General features: G+C 35.5%; 1 protein-coding gene across 2 annotated transcripts in view; it reads right to left on the bottom strand.

The window, feature by feature from the left end:
- Positions 1-298: 298 nt before the first annotated feature.
- The window catches only part of TTC13 (tetratricopeptide repeat domain 13), a 37,493-nt gene continuing 19,067 nt past the window's right edge, over positions 299-18,724 (bottom strand). The window contains exons 15-23 of one of the 2 annotated variants that reach the window (XM_010707029.3): positions 17,404-17,496; positions 12,846-12,929; positions 11,574-11,658; positions 9,366-9,472; positions 7,964-8,099; positions 7,073-7,152; positions 5,830-5,908; positions 4,134-4,213; positions 299-449 (exon numbers count right to left, since the gene is read on the bottom strand). In XM_010707029.3, the coding sequence (XP_010705331.1) occupies positions 326-449; positions 4,134-4,213; positions 5,830-5,908; positions 7,073-7,152; positions 7,964-8,099; positions 9,366-9,472; positions 11,574-11,658; positions 12,846-12,929; positions 17,404-17,496 (868 nt within the window). In that variant the 3' untranslated portion in view covers positions 299-325. Of the gene's footprint in view, positions 450-4,133; positions 4,214-5,829; positions 5,909-7,072; positions 7,153-7,963; positions 8,100-9,365; positions 9,476-11,573; positions 11,659-12,845; positions 12,930-17,403; positions 17,497-18,724 lie in introns of both variants that reach the window. The other variant, XM_010707028.2, reaches the window with a different exon arrangement.

The following is an 18,724-nucleotide window of genomic DNA, read 5'->3' on the forward strand; positions in this document are numbered from 1 at the left end:
AAAAAAAAAAGTAAAATCTTCACCTGCAGAATGTCTAGAACATAACTGAGATGGGAATTTCTTATTGCTCTTCATTTTGGCCCTTGGACAGCTGCATTCCCTGTTAGGGTATGTCAGAATACAAGAAGTGAACTGTTCTTTTTTTTTTTTCTTTTCTTTTTAATTCTACTGGTCACAAATATTCCTTTTTGTAGTGATATTTACTCAAATAAGTTCACATACTCTATTTACCATAAAAACTGTAAGTAATAAACCCAGTTTGAACATGTTTTCCCTTTTAAAATAAATTAAGAAGCAGTATACTTTGGCTTTTTATTTGTATAAATTACACCACAACAACAGTTTTTTTTAGACACTGAGAGGAGTCTGTATTTAGCACTTCAATCATCGTTCTCAGGGTTGGAAAGGTCTCTGATACTGACGGTAGGCTCTTGTAAGAAGGTGAAATACTGAAAGAGGAAAAAAAAAAAGACAATTATTCATTTACTCTAAATTAGGAATTATTTACCTGGAAGCTAACATATTGGCTTACATTTCTGCTCATCCACTTCAACAAATTTGGGATTTGAAGTTAAGAACCTGTTTCCAACCCTCTCAGCTGTACTGTTGAAATAATCGGTGAGATCCCATAGCAAATCAGATCAGGGAACTGATCTGTTTTAAATTGTGGTTTTGGCAGGGTTATCTGTAACTGAGGCTGTTTCATAGCACAGGTTTTCCTTTCTCAACTGAGAGATGAGTGAGGAATGAGCCAGAGAGAAGAAAATGCTAAAAGCTGGCTTTGTTTGATGCTGAAAAAAAATATCTTAGAACCACAACTTAAAGAACATGAAGTAATAATGTGAAGGCAATTATCCTGAGTAGCTAATTTGTCTGTGGTATAGAAATAATAGTGCATAAAATAAGGAAGTCTTGAAGACTTCAAGCTATAAGAATCTGCTTTAAGTTCTGCCATTTTGAAAGGCTTTTTTATTTAGTGATTATTTTCATTCTATTTAGTGAGAGCACCTCTTGAAGTGAGGGGTCATGAGAAGATAGAGTTGCTGGTGGTCAGCAGGCTCTTGATTTGGTTGGAATAGCATTAGCTAGCTGACTGTGGTCCAGAGAGGAAAGTTCCCCTTATGAAGATATGTCAACGTTAGATTTAAAGAGGTTGAGTATATAAAATAGGGAATTTACAGAAAAAGAAAAAAAAGAAGTGAGAACCATAAACATTTTGTATTTCTAAGACAACCAAGTCACAATATTTGCACAGACTACTTTTAGCAAAAACCCACAACTGTTAAAGAAACATCAACTGCAATTTGCTACATTAGTTTAAAAATATCACTCCTTAATGAAAGCTGAATTTGACTGCATTTATATGTAGAATTTTAACTCATGTCTGATAAAGTCAGATTTGAGTCTTCTTAACAGCATCCTTCCTTTACTAATACATTTTATAGTCTAGCGAAATTTAAACCAAGAGCTACAGATGAAGTTAAATAACATTAAGCACTATGAAATATTTAGCACTAACACAGAGCTGTGGAGTTCTATAGGCTCTCAGGATCACACAGTAGCTCAGAGACTTGTGATCCAACATCCCACTCAAAGCAAGGTCAATTGCAAAGACAGCACAGGCTGCCTGGGGCTCTATCCTGTCAGGTCTTGAAAATCTCCAGGGATGGAGACTGCACAGTCTCTCTGGGCAGCCTGCTCCACTACTTGATTACCTTCAGGGTGAAAAGATTATGCTCAATCTGAACCTTGTTTCAACTCATGTATGTTCCTTTTTATCCTCCTACCAAGCACTGCTCTTATACTCCTAATAAGTATCAGAAAGCTGTTGTTAGATCTAAGCCTTCTCTTCTCCAAGCTGAACAAGATCAACTTCCTGCTGTTGAGATATGGCCTTGCCATCTTGGTGGCCCTCTGCTGAACTCACTCCAGTTAATCATTGTCTTTACTGTACTAGCAGCCCCAAAGTTGGACACAGAGTCCTAGGTGTGATCTAAAGTGCTGAACAGAGAATGATTATCATCTCTTTCAATCTATGGGCTTCTCTCCTGTTAACAAAGCCCAGGATGCTACTGGCCTTCTCTGTACCCAGGATATGCTGCCTGCTCATGGTTTTTTTGCTGTCTACAAAAGCATACAGGTCTCTTTCCACCAAGTTGCTTGCCAGACTGTACTGCTGAATGGGATTCTTCCTCTCCGGGGACAGGGCATTGCATGTCTTTGTTGACCTTTATAAGGCTCCTGCTGGCCCGTTCCTGCAGCTTATCTACATCCTCCAGATCCAGCCCTGTTCTCAAGCATGTCAGCTGGACACCAAACTGGGGAGACCACTGGACATCAAACTCCTAAGCCCACAAGCAAGAACTCCATTCGTTCCATCGCTTCTTCCAGGTCTGTCTCAAGATAGCTCACTGCAGTGGTGCATTTGTTACTAGGTTACAGGCAAAGCCCTACTCATTAACTACTCTTTGAATCTGATCATCCAAATTGCTCTCCACCAATGGTCTGGATGAATGGACTAGTTATGAGCTATTGCTGCTGTTTAACCCAGCAAGTGTCTAAGCAACATGCAGAAGTTTGTTCACTTCCTCCTCTTCCCAGTGGGATGGAGAAAAAAAAAAAACAAAAAACAACAAACTAGAACTCATGACTTAAATCTATTTACTAAGATCAAGAAAAGGAAAATAGTTATGACTACATATATATATGAATGCATATAACAAGTGATGCACAAGTAATTGCTCACCATCCCCTGACCAGTGCTCAGCTAGCCCCCAAGCAGTAGGAAAGAGCGAGACGAACTCCCACTCTCTTGAAAAATCCTTCCACTTGACATCAACTGATATGGAACATCCCTTTGGCCAATTTAAGTGAGCTGTCCTAATTCTGTTCTCTCCCAGCTCCTTAGGCCCTTTGCTGAGAATAACCTTGGCTCTGTACAACACTGCTTATCAGAAATTATAAACATCGGTATGCTATCAACACTGTTTTTCTCCTATAACCAAAACAGAGCATCATACCAAACACTCTGAAGAAAACAGTTCAGTCCCAGCTGAAATCCAGACAGCTATCTTTGTACAATAATATTGTGGGAGGTAGTATCAAATACCTTGCTGAAGTCAAAACAAACATCAGTTGCTCTCTTCCCATCCACAAATGTAGCAGTTCTACCACAGAAAGCAACATGTTCATCACCCTATCTTAAAAAGCAGCCAGTATGGACTCTCACATAGCCTGAAATGCGTTGCCAGAGGAAAGACCTCATGACTGACTTAGCAACTAAAGCATGGCTGACGAGCCTCTAGTTTCTCTGAATGGTCCTTCAGACCTTTTGAAGACAGGCTTCCTTTCATTTGGTCACCACAGACATCCTCTGATCTGTACAAACTCTCAGAGATTACAGACAGCCTTCTAAGGACATTGGTCAGTTCTCTCAGCACCACTGAAGTGCTTTGACCCTGACCTGAAGGACACTAAAACTGTTTTGCTGTTGGTTTTTTTTGGTCTCTGACCCCATTTTTAAGATTTTGTTCAGGGAATAACTACTAAGAGACAGATCAAATGCAACGATCTTGCAGTACTGACAAGGAATTAAAGTGTTCAATATTCAAAAATCTATTCATTAGAAAACCAAAATTTGTAAGCATTATGCTGAAGTCACAGTTATATTAATGCAATTCTCTAGAATCAAAACTTCCATTTACTTTGAGAATACCTTTACTCCAAATTAAAATAGTACTAATGAATAAGAGCACCACTTTCAATGTATAGTTTGAAGAGATCCATAATAATGCAAAGAGTTGCATTTTTTCACTTGTTTTATTCACTCAGTCACAAGAGTCATTAATAACAAAAACAGAAAAAAGGGAAATTAGACCACAGGACAAAACAAAGAAAATATTTAGTCAACAAATTTTCTCAGAGACTAACACATGATGATTCTCTCTAGACTTCTACTCTGTTAAACTAGAAATGTCTTTATAAATTAGGATTTGATAAGAGTAAAAAGAGTCATTTACTAAACTCATCATGTCTCAGTCACTTCTTTTAGTACGAGCTTAAAGTTGACCTACAAAGTTCCATATATTTTACTTCTCCACCCTCATTCTCCTCATCTGAACAAAAAGATTTACCTTTTCAGATTCATCCAACTCCTTGCTATTTTGCTAAAAGCTTCAGATCCAGGTGCTGTCATTGCTTCAAAGTCAACAAGCTGAAAACGCAACAAAATTAAAAAGATCTTAAGAAATGGGAGAAATTTCAAGTTCTCTAATTCCAGGAAGTTTATCCTTGAATATCTGTAATATACAAATTCAACTTTAAAATATGTACCCTTCTTTTTGTGACTAAATCCAGTTTACTTATTTTATTATGTCTTAGCAAGATGTCTTTGCTATTGAGTCAGTGCTGGAAAATACTGTCTTTACCCCTTCATTACAGCATCCAATTAACCATTAATACCAGGATATTTCTCATTTCCACATACTGTATTCCACAAAATACTGTGTCATAGGAATGGCAAATTTATTCTGAACTTCCAAGATGTTCTGTATTATTTCTTTCCACAGTGAGTTTTCAGACAAGTTTAACTATACACAGAAGAACTATGGGAAACTTCATATTTACAGCTAATAAGTTTTCAGTAAAACAGTGTTCAAAACACATTGGTTCATTAATACTGAAAATTTAAGTTGAAACATTTGTGGTTTAGTGAACTTTGGCTGAATTCAAGGAAGAGTTCTGGAAGAATGTTACCTCTACTGCTGGTGGGACAGAAGCTTATTAAGTTATCTGTGCCCAGATCAGCTTCTCTCTCACCATCGAACAATTTGGAAGTAAGTTTGCATGCCTAGTGCAGGCACTAAAGCTGTCTGCAGGTTTGAGCGTTCCACCACCACAAGTAATATGTGGCTGTAGCTACTGACAGAACTTTCTGCTAGGAAATAACAGAACTCCTGATAACTGGGCATCTTTGTCTTCAAAGCAGGCTGATATTGCATGAAAAGATAGATTTTTATTTTTATTTTTTTTTAATATGCACTTGCAAGCTACTAGGAATACAATTACATTCTCTTCATGGCCTTGTTTGTTTCTTTTTGTATTTGTTGATCTTATCAGCCTTTTAAACTCATTGTACTGAAAGGACAGATCTCATTGTTTTCAGGACTTTCTAAAACAGAAGGGAAAGCAACTCTCTTTTCAGTTATCCACACAGGATATTTTCTTCAACATTGATTCTGACTGGAATTCTGATGATTTTTTGATAATACATTAAAGAGACAGATGTGCTCTCATTTCTTTCATGCTGAGGAGGTAATACAGCTAACAGACAAACAATTTAATAAACAAAGGGAATAAACTGAGCAAGATGGTATAGTATTTAAAGTAGACACTTAAAAACAAGGACATTTTGTATTAAGCAGAATACAGAGGTGAAGGAGGTATTACAAGAAGTTGCAAATACATTTCTGCTTGCCTAAAGTGCTCACAGATACACTGGGTGCTGAAAATTTTTGCCACGTGTCCAGAAAAGCCACCCAGTCTACCAAAGTGTTCTCAGAGCTCAGTTCAAACAAAGCTGGAAAAAGCAGTGCAGCACAGGAGAATTGCTTCCGTTAGAAACATGTGATTATTATGGGACACAATCTGCTGCAATTTGACTAACCAGAAGCACTGCATATATTATTTCTAAGTCTTTTTTGCTCTCTCAGGCTGGAAGACACCACTGTAAGCCGCCATCTCTTCTCCAGTACATAAATATGCAACTTCAGTTCATTCTCACAGCTCCTTCCTCAAATTCACATCCTTTCCCAAGGCCTTGATACTTACCTTTCCTTTAGGGATTTTTCCTGATACCTCCTTTCCACTTGCCATTAGAGCTCCCATGATCACTGAATAAGCTATCACACTAAAACAAACAAACAATACCCACAGTAAAAGTCTCTCCATAGCGTTACAGTAAATAACAGCATTTAAATAGCATTACTTTAGACTACACATACAAAAAAAGAATATAGTGTTGTTTCGCAGATGGTTCATAAAATTACATGCTAGCTATTTTATAAAAAGAAAAAATAAAGTGCAACACACAAAGTGAAATCACTGTTACTTTCATACAGCATTAATATAAAGCTATCATAGTATGGAGTTTAACTACTGAAGAACACTGTTTTCCATAGTAGTCAGAATTATAATTTCAGGTTTGGTAGTTCTTAAAACTCTATGGAGCTGAATACAAAGCAAACTCCTGTTTCCAAGAAGCTTAGCCATAGCCGAAATGAGTTTATGAACCAGGCAGGAGACACCACAGAACAGAAAGAAATCCCCTTATTCCATCTGTTCAATATATATATATATATTTTTTTAATTGTGAAACCTAAACAATTTATATTAATTTTTTCACTCAGTAAGAAAATTAAAGGCTAGTTACAGAAATGAAACTCTCTTGATTATTTATTTTCTACTGAAATAAGTTTATTAGTAAACTTGAAACAACTGGAAAAGAGATTAACAGTAGTCTTAGATGTAGACAGGTTGGCATTAAATTAGAATTTCAGTTGCAGAGGTCTGTGAAATATAATAGTTTCATTTGGTAATTCTAACAGCTGCAAAAACAACCCCGTTAACCTAAAATAATATTTGCAGTGTGTCTTCACAAAATAAGTTATACCAAATTGTATCTCATCTAAAATATGTCTTTCAGTGAAGCTTTTTGAGTCAAATTTGAGCAGTATAACACAATATGGATTCGGAACCCAAATGTGACAACTTAAAAATAACACTTTTCAATTCATGAACTAAAGGCCATAAATACTGACTGTTCATCTTTTTCTATATATGTATGACCATGAACAGTTACTATCAGCAATTACAAACTAACGTTTAAAACAGTACAAAATCAGTGCTCATCACCACGGCAGCATAAAATGAGGAACAGTACAGGTCAGACAGCTTAACTCAGAGATTACTAATTTTTTTAGACAGTGAAAAAAACTGTAGTTATGATACCATACATGTGGACATTTTATAGAGTGTATCCAAGAAAACAAACGCGATAAAGACAATCACTAACCTTGATCCTCTTGAAAGTGGCATTAAATTATAGAAGTAATAAACTAATGACAGGATCAAATTGCACACAGCATCTGCTTCCTAAGCAAAGGCAAAAAATAAAGATGGCTTAATATCCAGATGTTACCATATATCTAAGCACATATTGGAAAATCAGCACTTATTTTACGAATAACCATTTTAAATGTGTAAAATATCAAGCTGAATTTCAACTAGTATAAAAAAGTAAGATGCAGTTATGCATTTTATATTACAGAATCACCAAGGTTGGCGAAGACCTTCAAGATCATCCAGTCCAACCATCCACCTATCACCGAAAGTACTCACTAGACCATGTCCCTCAACACAGAATCCAAATATTTAGGTGAAACAGTTAATCTATACTGTGTGAAAGGATGAAAAGTGCAAAACACAGGCTCAAGTACAGTTGGGTTCTTAGTACAACAGAAATGAACAGGAATACGTGGAAAAAAAAAAAAAAGACAACACTAAAATTGTGTTCATGTTACTTCTCATCGTGCATCCAGACACTATAAACCAAATCTTTGTGTGATCTTAAGCAGTGCTTATCAGTGAAACGACAACCACAAACTCATGCAAACAAAAAAAGGAGGAAAAACATCTAGCACTTCTATAGCAGAGCACACTGTGATATCAAGAGCTTGTTTAGACTTTCTCCAATTACTGCAGCAAAGCAGAGCAGATTTCATTAGCAGATGGAATTATGGCAACTTTTTATATTATTTGACGTAACTAGGTTTAAACAAGCAGTCAATTTTATTACTGAAGATCTCTGTCAGAAAGCATTAAGCCATTGACTGTTAAACACAAGGTACAAAGACATAATAGAATTTTGTCAAGGAACTCACAATTGTCACTAAAACAAGCTTACCCCCAGCTCTGCAGAAAGAATTAAGATTTTTCCTTTAGCTGTTAGATCCTTATATAGCGCGTCTATTTCTGCGTGATACAGCTGTGTTCTTTCTTCTGTTGTCTGAGTTTCAACTGAAAATAATATGTTTCCAACTCTACCAAGCAGAGAAACAGAAGAGCAGGTAATTTTTTTATTTATTTATTTATTTATTTATTTTTTACATTCTCAGGCTAAGTAACAAATGCACAGCAGTTAAATACCACATCATAAACATTTTCTTTTTTTCCTTTAAGCAGGAGATTATGTGGATTAGCTTCATTTTCCTACAGCAAATAAAAAAACCCACTTGAATCTAAAAACATGTTGCCATGCTGCAAGTTTGTCATATATAAGATTGTAATCTAATTTAAAAATATCTTTTTGGCCTCGGGAATGTAAAATATAGTTAACTTAAATTCATCAAATATGACTTGCTTTGGTATAAAAGTGTAATTACAAAGTACGGATCACAAACCATTAACATGGAAGAAAATGTGTGCAGAGTAAGACTCTGTATCAATTTGCTGATACCAAAATATTTTTCTAAAATAAAGATATTTTGCATCATTTCACTGCATACAGATGTATGACATAGAATGTAAAATTAAAAACCAATAGACACATTTACACTTCAAAAGAGAAGTTCAAAATCTGCGCCTCACATTAAAAGCACACATGTTTTGGGGAAATTCCCAAGCATAGAATTTAAAAGCCCATAATAATCAATAAACTAAAAGGTAAGAATTTTAGTCAACTTTAGTCAAACTTTGATTGGTAGCTGGAGGGGTTTCTGGTTTGTCTTAATTAGACTCCGACTAGTGCTCTTGGAGAAGATAAAGAGCTGGAATCCATAAAGTGAGAAATTTGCTATCTCACTCAAAGAGCAGCCCAAAGTCCCATCTGATCATATGACATAGCTCAAATTGGTAAGTGCAGATACAGAATCAGTAAACATCTGAAAGAACACATAAAATGAAAAGGCCAAAATCCAAACAGAAGTCTTTTTCATTCTCTTTCCAGCTTCATAACAGACGAAGGCTTATAACAAGAAAAGTACTTTGGTATGGATAAAGACCAAGTCTTTTCCTCCTTTTGGTATTTTAAACTGTAGGAAGAATATTGGAGACTCCTTTCATTTATATGCTATCTGTTAGAGAATTATCCCAACAGGATGAACTCCAGAAATAGCATCCATATTCTCTCTTTGTAAGGGAACATGATAGGAAACAGAAGCACTGAAATAAACAAGTGGTGACAAGAATGTCACCACTAAAAAAAACAAAAACCACTTTATACAAGTAGAAATGGCATTTGAGAAGATTAATTGCCAATACTTCATCATTACTTAATGCACTTAAGCCCCTGAAAATAATAAACATACTTATCTCCTGTTATTGTAATTGTGAATCCATCATATTCTTTCCCTTGATCCTTGAGACTGGGGACTTTAGTGTTCACAGTGAACCCATCTCTTGTCTTACTATTAAACTGCTTTCAAAAGGAAAAGAAAGTAATTATAGGGTGAATGCAAAGAGCCTGCCTCTATTGTTCTGAAACACCTGAAACTGGAAAGTGAACAAGCTGGATGAACAGTACAGAGTTACTGTTAACTACATTATTTCATTCATTTTTTTCTTCTACCTCAATGGAAACCTGAAGTTCTGAATCAGGCATATTACCATTCAAATTTAACCATATAGCATATACAATTGTATCATCTTCGAAAAGCAAATGTATGCAGCAGCTTCAAAAGCTCAAAATTTTCCCAGGTTGCGTGTTGACAGTAACCATTTAGTGTAACAATGTAAATGCAAAAGCAGAAATGTGAGAATCTGCTTACTCTGTTTATACCAAGAAGCAGATGTGTTAGCTTTAAGCATGGATTCCAGAATACAGCTCACAGCAACTTCTTAACTGTGATTCAATTTCAATTAGCGTTTATCCTCAACAGAAGGAAAAATATCAGAGTTTAAGAATTTCACAAAGCTGCATGATCTAGCTGTAATACTGTAGCCAGAGTTGTATAAACCGTGCAAAACTCTATTTAACTAAAGCCAAAAGCTTTTGACATACAACATTCCCCAGCTATCCAAATAACCAAACTGTGACAGTATTAGCAGGCATTCATTTTATACAGGCCCTAATAGTGACTATTGTGCAATAGCATTGAATTAATTACTACGACAAATTATTTACTTTAAAATAGAACTTATGATCTGGGATGTTATGTTTAAAGAGAATCTACATTTATTTTAAAGAAACAAATCTAAAAGCCTCTAATGAGAAAGAGCATTCTGCTTAGATACAATTCAGAACAGGATACAGTTGAGTTAAACCAGACAAAACGTACAGGTTATGAAAACCAGGAAAAATACTTGCTGCCAGTACTTAGAAACATGTATTTCAAGCCAAGCCAAATATAGTCCACTATGTTTAGACAACATTTTCTTCATTGTTTTGGAGTAATCTGCACTTTTAACTCCACTAATAGCAATTTTCTTTTCTGGTCTGTGATTCTACAGTAGCCATAAGAGGCATACTGTGTGGCTCTGTTTGCATATTCATTTGTCAGTAATACCTATGAAAAACACCCCATAGAAAAATTCAGAGGTTGAGTCACGCAGCTTCTGTAAAGTTACTTACAGTGCACAAGCAAGTGGTACAGCAAGCAAAGTCAAAACCAGACAGTGCATCAGCAGTAGCAAGGTAAATGCATCATACAATAGCTGTTCTATGGCAATCAATCAGTTTTGCTTAGAGATAGCTTGGTATCTATGATCTATGAATGAAACCACAGTGCAGACATACTGACAAGGAAGTTATGGGTTTGTCTCCATTTAGAATGACTACTCCTTCCCAAATTTTATTCTATTCTAAACGAAGTTTTGTTCAATGCTTACTTATTGGTCATGCTAGATTAATTTGGGATAAAACCTCTGACTCAAACCTAGCTTAAGCCTCACTGTTTGAGATGAGAGTATTTAACACATTTGGTATGTTTCATGATCCACAGCTGTTACACAGGGACCACCAGTAGCAAGTAGAAAAACTGCAGATTACAACAGCTCCTTATTCCAGAGCACAAAAATGCAAAGCACAATTTCAGGTTGATGATCAGTCAGCTAAGGGCAGCCACTCCCCTGTGCTCCCCTCTGCCAGCCTCCACCACGTGCTGACAAATGATGCTAACACAAGAGCTTGCATGTTTCCTTATCCTTCAGACACATTTTCAATTTTTTTCCTCCATACTGTACACACACACACACACACACACACACACTGTGTGCTCATTACAGCAGATCTGATCACAGACTTTTCTGGCTGAAAGGGCTGGTTTCAAAGAATTTTATTCAGCCCCTTGTTTGTCTGTAGTTACCATAACTAGACCAAGCCTTTCAAATATACACCACACATGTATTTACCAAAGGGAAGGTCACGCTCTATATATGTAGATTTGAAATAACTTGAGTTAGTATTTCAAATTGTTCATTTTAAGCTTTACACAATTGTTACATTCTGGTGAACTGGATATACCCCAGAATAAACTGCATTATTTTCAGCATATTTTTATATGTTTTCTTCAATTTACCTTCATTATTGGCAGAAGATCTTCTACTTTATGTACTTTTTCCAAAGCTTCCCGAACCTCCATTAGTCCTTTTGGATTATTAGCACTAGAAAAAGAAATAACTAAATATAGAATTGCAGTAGTTGAACTCTTTAACATTTTTGAAAATCCACTTCTTTAATCTAATTAGCTAACAAATGAGTTATTGAAAACAATTTATTTTCTGAAAAGGAGTTCCTTCATACTTGGCCACATGCTCATTTATTCTAGCACCTTTTTTAAATAACAAAACAAAACCTCTCCATCCCAGATCACCTCTGTTTCTTTTTTTCCAGTTTCAGACTTCAGTAACATACTTCAAATTTATCTTATTTTTTTGCTGTTGGTCACTCTGAAGCGTGGAACTAAGTTTGCTTGGTTGAGTGGGCAAAGGGGTTGTTCTAAGTGTTCTGAATCTGAAACAGTTTTAAGACTTCTTTGCACTTTCATTTTCAATCTTTACATAGTAAATCAAACTGAACAATAGAACTCTATATTTAACAAAAATTATCAGGCCAAAGGAAAATTAGAAGACATAAGAGTTTCTTAATTGTTAAATTTATCAGAACATTGTTGCCACAAATGAGCTATGGGTTATGAAAATATTTTACTCATTAAAAGTGATCAAAGTTTGCAACAGATAACAATAATGATTTTAGAATCTTTAGTCACCTCTTCTGTTTGAGATTCTGCTCTGGAGCAGAAGATGGTTGTAAAGTCTACAACCCATTTGTGTAACAAGTTGTAAAGATTCCCTGTTCCTTCAAAACTACTTGCCAAACACCACTTTCATATAAAATAACCATTCATACGTTCCATAATCCCTTCTCCTCATTCACAAAGGTGGGATTTATCACTCTACTGTTCAAGATATTATTCTCTATAATTAGAGAAATTGTATTCTGTTCTACCTAGAGGGAACATGACATCTTGAAGAAATCATTTTTAGAAAGAATTGAGACCTACTCAGGCCAAAACAACAGGAACAAATTCAACGAATTTTTTAATAATAAGAATACTGTAATGACAATAATTTTCCTATTAGTTTAAATGGCAAATAATAGGATTTGCATTTCCATTCAGAAATACAACAGTTACAGGCAGTAAGAAAACTAGAAGGCAGCAGAATTAAGAAAATATCTTTCAGACTTTCTGAAATGAATATTATGTAAATTTCAAATCAGTATCACCAAGGGAGTGAAGCAGTAGACGTGGGGAGAGGGAAGATTATAAATAAATAAATCATTAAATTACCCATGATAAACAAGGATCCTATCTTTGATAAAATGAAGAATTTTCTCAAAGTACTCCAAGTACCGCATGTTAATCACCTGTCCCCTACAAAACAAAACAGTTTCAAGTCCTGTATTTCAGAATAAGATACAAACATTATTCATTAGAAGTCTGACAGAATTTTATCCACATATGCTTTTAGATGAAAGAAAAGGACTAGAGGTGTCTATGAAGTGGCAATTGTTCATCTCCAATTTTGAATGTAGATTCTAAGATGAACTTGCAAAAACTCACGTATCATTGGAACTATTCTCAGACAAACTGTATTTCACAGGTATTTTCTTATTTTCTGCATATCCATTACCTATATGATAATTATCAATTCTTAAAAAGATAATCCTCAGACTTTTAGACTAGTAGAAATTGAAGAACTAAGAGAGAACTATTAGTGTGCATACTGACTTACTCTGAGAGCCAACAACTCCCCAGTGCACATATTTGCCAAGACATGTGGCACTCTGATAGTCCACGTACAGTTTTCTTTATTCATCTGAACCTCTACATATTGAATTAATTCTGCTTTGACTCCTAACAGTTAGGAGTACTAACTGCTGAAGGAAGAGAACAAAATAAATTCATTTTCCCCCACAGAACACTATGAAAAAAATATAAATAAAAACTAGGTAAAACCCTGCTAGGATACTAACCACTCTGAGAGGAAAAATTACATACCATTATTGCATTTGTAGGAGTCCTTCCTCTTCTCCCAGTCTACAAAACAAGATTTTATAAAGCAAATGTTATCGCTCTCTGAGGAAGCAAGACCACTGTCAATCACAGGAAGGTGAATCACAGGAAAGTGTATACACTTGGCTTTTATTCACTCTAGGTGATTTTGGCAGTTTAACTCCCTAATGACTCACTCCACCATCTCACACTTCAGTAGGTCTACTCTCACAGTAATGGCAGAATTACTCTTTAAAAACTGAACAGAATTAGAATACATACATATCTGCACAAAGTAAAGGGAGGCAGGGAGGGAAAGAAAAGAGGAAGGACAAAGATAAGTTTCTGTACATTATTTGCCCTTGTTGTACGTCCCATCATTTTCCATTTGTTTTTAAAGTATCTGTACAACAGGCAGAAGCACATCAGAACGAGGAACTGGATTTTCCTTTAGTTGCATCTTGGAAAATGCATCCAAATCAGACCTGTCTGTAAAGCTATCTAGAAGCAGTGGCACCGGAGAAGACTTTTGTGGGTGGTCAGACACTATTTTTGCTTATTCCCACTGTCTTCTTGTTTGATGAGAACTACCAAAGATTCAAAAGTAACAGTGTTCCAGAGTGTTTTTATTTTTTTCTCAAAACAGAAGATATCACTAATGTTTAACTGATCCCAAATCCTTGTTTTGCCCATGGAAATAGCTCAAGTTTTCAAAAACATTTTCTCTAATGTAAATCAAAGTTACCAAGTTTCACCATTTGCCAGAAGAGAAATAAGCCACAGTCTGACTTCAGTATAGACCCACAAGTTAGTAGAGACAGCCAATACAGTTGAATCTCCAGACTACTCGGACCTGGAAGCCTATCAAGCATAGTGAAGTACAAGACTTCTCTTACATACCTTCAACAAAAGCTCTCCAAATTAAAATAAAAAAAAACAAAATTGTTTTCTGACTCTCTTCAATCACTATGCCATTCTGAGAATGGATCTTGAATTCAGTAGTCATTGAATGCTAGTATCTCCATATCAAAACTCATCTGTCAGGAAAATCCTGGACTGCAAATGCAAAGAATTCTAAGTAAAGAAAATGTTTATGCTAATGGGTATCTAATCCAAGTATTTTTGCACACAGAAGTTACCTGTGTACAGTTTATACCAAACAAGCTAGAAATAGCTTGAGCTTAGCATGACTAGAGCTGCCATGAATACTAGAACAACAAAATCAAGTTCCAATTCTAAAATCCTTCAGTGGCTAACTAGTTAAAATAGGCGATTCCTCCCTGCTTTCCGCTATTCCCCTCCTGTAGAGCTACCCAGTCCTCATTTTTGTCAAATAAATTACACAGATGCATGATGTAGAAATACTAAAAGTTATGTACAATACCACATGAAATCAGCACAACTGAGGAAATTGCAGTTACCAGTATGAACTGCACGGAACCAAACTCAGTACTTGTAGTCATATTTAATACATACTTCCAAGAGAATGTATAATGTCCTTAGTCAGAATGCCAAAATATTATTGTTACTAAGCATTATTTAAGCTACTGTCAGAAGAATCCATAATAAGTCAAGAAATCAAAAACCATTAACCATCTCTTTGTACATCTACTACTGGAATACAGAACAGAAGACTGATATTTTATCCTTATCACTCTACTGCTATTGATGCACTTTTTATTTTATTTTTATTTTATATCTCATCATATTTAATAATCACAAAGAGATGCCATTTGTCAGACTAGATAATCTGTTATACTTAGTTTTCAGATAGCCATAATCTAAGAAGAATTCAGAACAATTTCCAAATCGTAAAGCAGTGATCCTGAAAAACACCTGAAAGACCATAAAATGGTCTCAATTATCAACAAAAAAGTGACAGTTCTGTAGCCTATAATTATTTTCAATTAGCAGCCATTTTCCTCTTGAATAGGTCTGCATAATCTCGTGTTACTTAATAATTTTACTAAATTTTTGTTTAGAAACTATAAAGGACTTAAGCATGTTTCCTTAGTAATTTTTTTTAAACAAACATATTACTACGTAGATATATTCATTTCTTTTATCTGGCACCTGATGTGAAATCATCAGGAGGGAATTCAAAAGCTGAAACAAACCACTACTATGGAAAGTTAATCAACAAAAACAGCTATTACTAGGTATTCAAAGTGATCAAACAGGTACTGATTCCTAGAGTTAAAAAGGATGTCATCACCAACCAGTACTAAGTAGGACCAGCTCCTAAGGTTGCCTTAAATCTATTGTTCCTTCCAAAAAAAGCCCCAAAAGAGTAACTTGCAGAGAATCATCAATTTGCTATTAAAAGTATGATAAAAATGGTGATGAGGCCTCCAAAAGTCAAGGCTGATCCAAACCCATGAGACTAAAGTTTAATTAGCTGTGGGCCTTCCACTCTGAGTACTCATAAGGCTTATTTCAAATTTCTGCAGCATCACCAAAATAAATGGACCAGAGAATTGTGAGTTTTGTTTTTCTTTCAGCAGAGAACACCAGCAATTAAAGTACTTTGGCCAGTGAAAAACAGAGTTGCTAACAGACATCCTGCAGAAGGGATGCACTTCTGCAGATTAAATGTTCAATCTTATTTCAGCACGGTAATCAAGTCTTACAATGTGAATGCCTTTGTCTTCTGCAAGTTCAGACCACAAAGGAATTAAGCTCTTCCTCTCCAATTTAAGTTAAGAACAGATAGAAACAGATTAAGTATGGAAAGCATCCTTGTCTCAAAGAACAGCTTGCTGTTATTTCAGCTGGATCTCAGGTGTAAAAAGAGGAATGCAGCAACAGCAAAGATGGACAGTTTGGAACTCAAATGTAATATTTAATTTGAAGGAAGACAGAAGCCTGAGCATAACACAGACCAAAAATCAGCACATTCTTAGAGCAAACACTGATTTTCACATGGAATTAAAAACTACATTGTAACTGCTCCCTAAAGCAAAGGGCAGCCTAGTAGAATGGCAGGAAGGATGGGGAGAAATGATCATTAGCTTCTGCTTGTGAACATCAGATTATCAATGTTTTTCTCTACAGAAAATTATTCTCAAGAAGGCATTTTTTCCCCGTCCTTTTCCAGATGCTTTCCCAAAAAGGAAGAGACAGATATAAAAGCAGAATGACAGATGAAGGATTTAATGGGGGGGAAGAAGAAAAGATGAAATCTTGCTTATGTATTTACTTACAAACACCCTCTGCTCCTGTGATTGACAGTGATGTTGCCACATCGAGTCTCTCACACTTCTACCACTTACTGGGCGGTAGCGCTGTCTTGACTGCAATACTGAGTCTTGCAGCATGGGAGAAGATGGAACGTACAACAGTGGTTGAATCTTAAATTTTACCTTTGTTTGAAAGTGCACCTATTACCCTTGTCAGGTTACTTACTTTTGTCACCTGTATCTGTATCTGACATTCCCTGAGACTAAACAAGGACTGTTTTGTTCTACTATAAATCAAGAACGATGGTAACAGAACTGCTTTGTTTCATGATCACTGCCACTGTCTTCAAGAAGCAGTGTTTGTAAGAATTAAAACTGTGATGAACTCTACCTTAAAGATAAACCTAAGATCATTTGGGAACTAAAATCAACATGTAAAAATATGCATCTTCCAGGTACTACTTATCCCTTGAAATCTGGGAGAAAAAGGAATTGTCATGAGGGAAAATCAGGAGCGCGCACGAAAAACAAATGGTCCATTAGAAAATAAAAAATAAATATTGATGCAAAACAATAAGCACATATGCACTGATTATTATAGCACATGGTTCCACAAACAAGCAGTAAATTCCAGTTCCTTAGTGTGTGTGGAAAAATTTTGAAAAATCTCGTACCTGATTAAATTAATGTGGTTATTGAAACCTCTGCTCAGGCTTCGTGCAGGCATTTGGTCCAACCAAAGCACAGGTTGGTCAGGGTCTGCTATCCTACAAAGACAGAAGATGTTATTATTGGCACACATTTCACTCCATGTAATATTTCTAATTGAACTTTATTCTTACACAAAATAAAGTTAGGCAAAAGCTAGAAGTAGGCTGTCACAAAGAAGTGAAACATACTTAAGAATATTCCTAAGAATATTATTAAGCATTTCACATAGCTATGGCTCACATAAAATAAAAGCTTCAAACAAAGTTGCAGTGTATCTTAAGGTCTTTCACCTTTGCTTCAACAACAGAACTTCACTCCAAACCTTTCCCTCACTTTTTTAAAAAGGGAAAACTGTATTTTCCTAAGTGCACTCCTGATGCTTAAAGCATCATTCTGTTTTATCAAAATACTTTCTACTTATAGAGTGGTAGTTAGCATTCATTTTCTCCTCTTTAAAATTCAGTAGCATAATAATAAGGGTTCTTGCATTTGATGTCTTTCATTTCATAAAGAACAGTAGCCCAGGTAGCGACAGATGTTTTCCTAGTGCTGTCCTGTTGATATATGCTTTAAACATGTTTTGGGTACACCTGCTTTTAAGGAGAGGCTATCACTCTGATTGCTGCTCCTAATTGGCCTATTATATGTAGTTGATCTGCACAATTATTACTAACACTATAATATTACTGTATTTCTTCTTATCCTTCTTTGTTTCACCTACATACTTTAACTTGCTATTACTCAATAGGCTCTTTGCTACACAAATTGCCTTTTATTTTGCAGAAGAAAGAAGCATAATGGGGACTCAACTTCACTAAGGCTTCTAGATGCTACTCTCCCATAAACAAACAAAATTAGTTACTCTACAGTAATTGGGATTCTTCAATCAAATGTGCCTATGATTACTCCATCTTTAGGGTGCTCTGGACAAAAGACAAGATCTCTCATTGCCAAGAGAATCCACAAACAATAATACTTTCCTACTGACTAAGGTATATACAGGATTCCTCCTATGGCAAGTTTCACTTGTTCTAAGGGAGAATTTTTTGCATTCAAAACTGCTCTTCTCAAAAATTAAACATAATGTTATGAGATGAGTGATGAATTAAACCCATACAGAATTAAAAGTGAATGAATTAAAAAACTCCAGAAAGGAAGTTTGACTTTGCAGTATGCCAGTTTGTAATGGACTAATATTAATTATTATGAGAGATATTTTTACAGGATTTTGGTTTTTAAGGAATTAAACCAATATAAATGCTGTATTTTGACTTTCTGGTCTCA

The sequence above is a fragment of the Meleagris gallopavo genome, chromosome 2 (assembly GCF_000146605.3).
Source record: "Meleagris gallopavo isolate NT-WF06-2002-E0010 breed Aviagen turkey brand Nicholas breeding stock chromosome 2, Turkey_5.1, whole genome shotgun sequence".
NCBI lineage: Eukaryota > Metazoa > Chordata > Aves > Galliformes > Phasianidae > Meleagris > Meleagris gallopavo.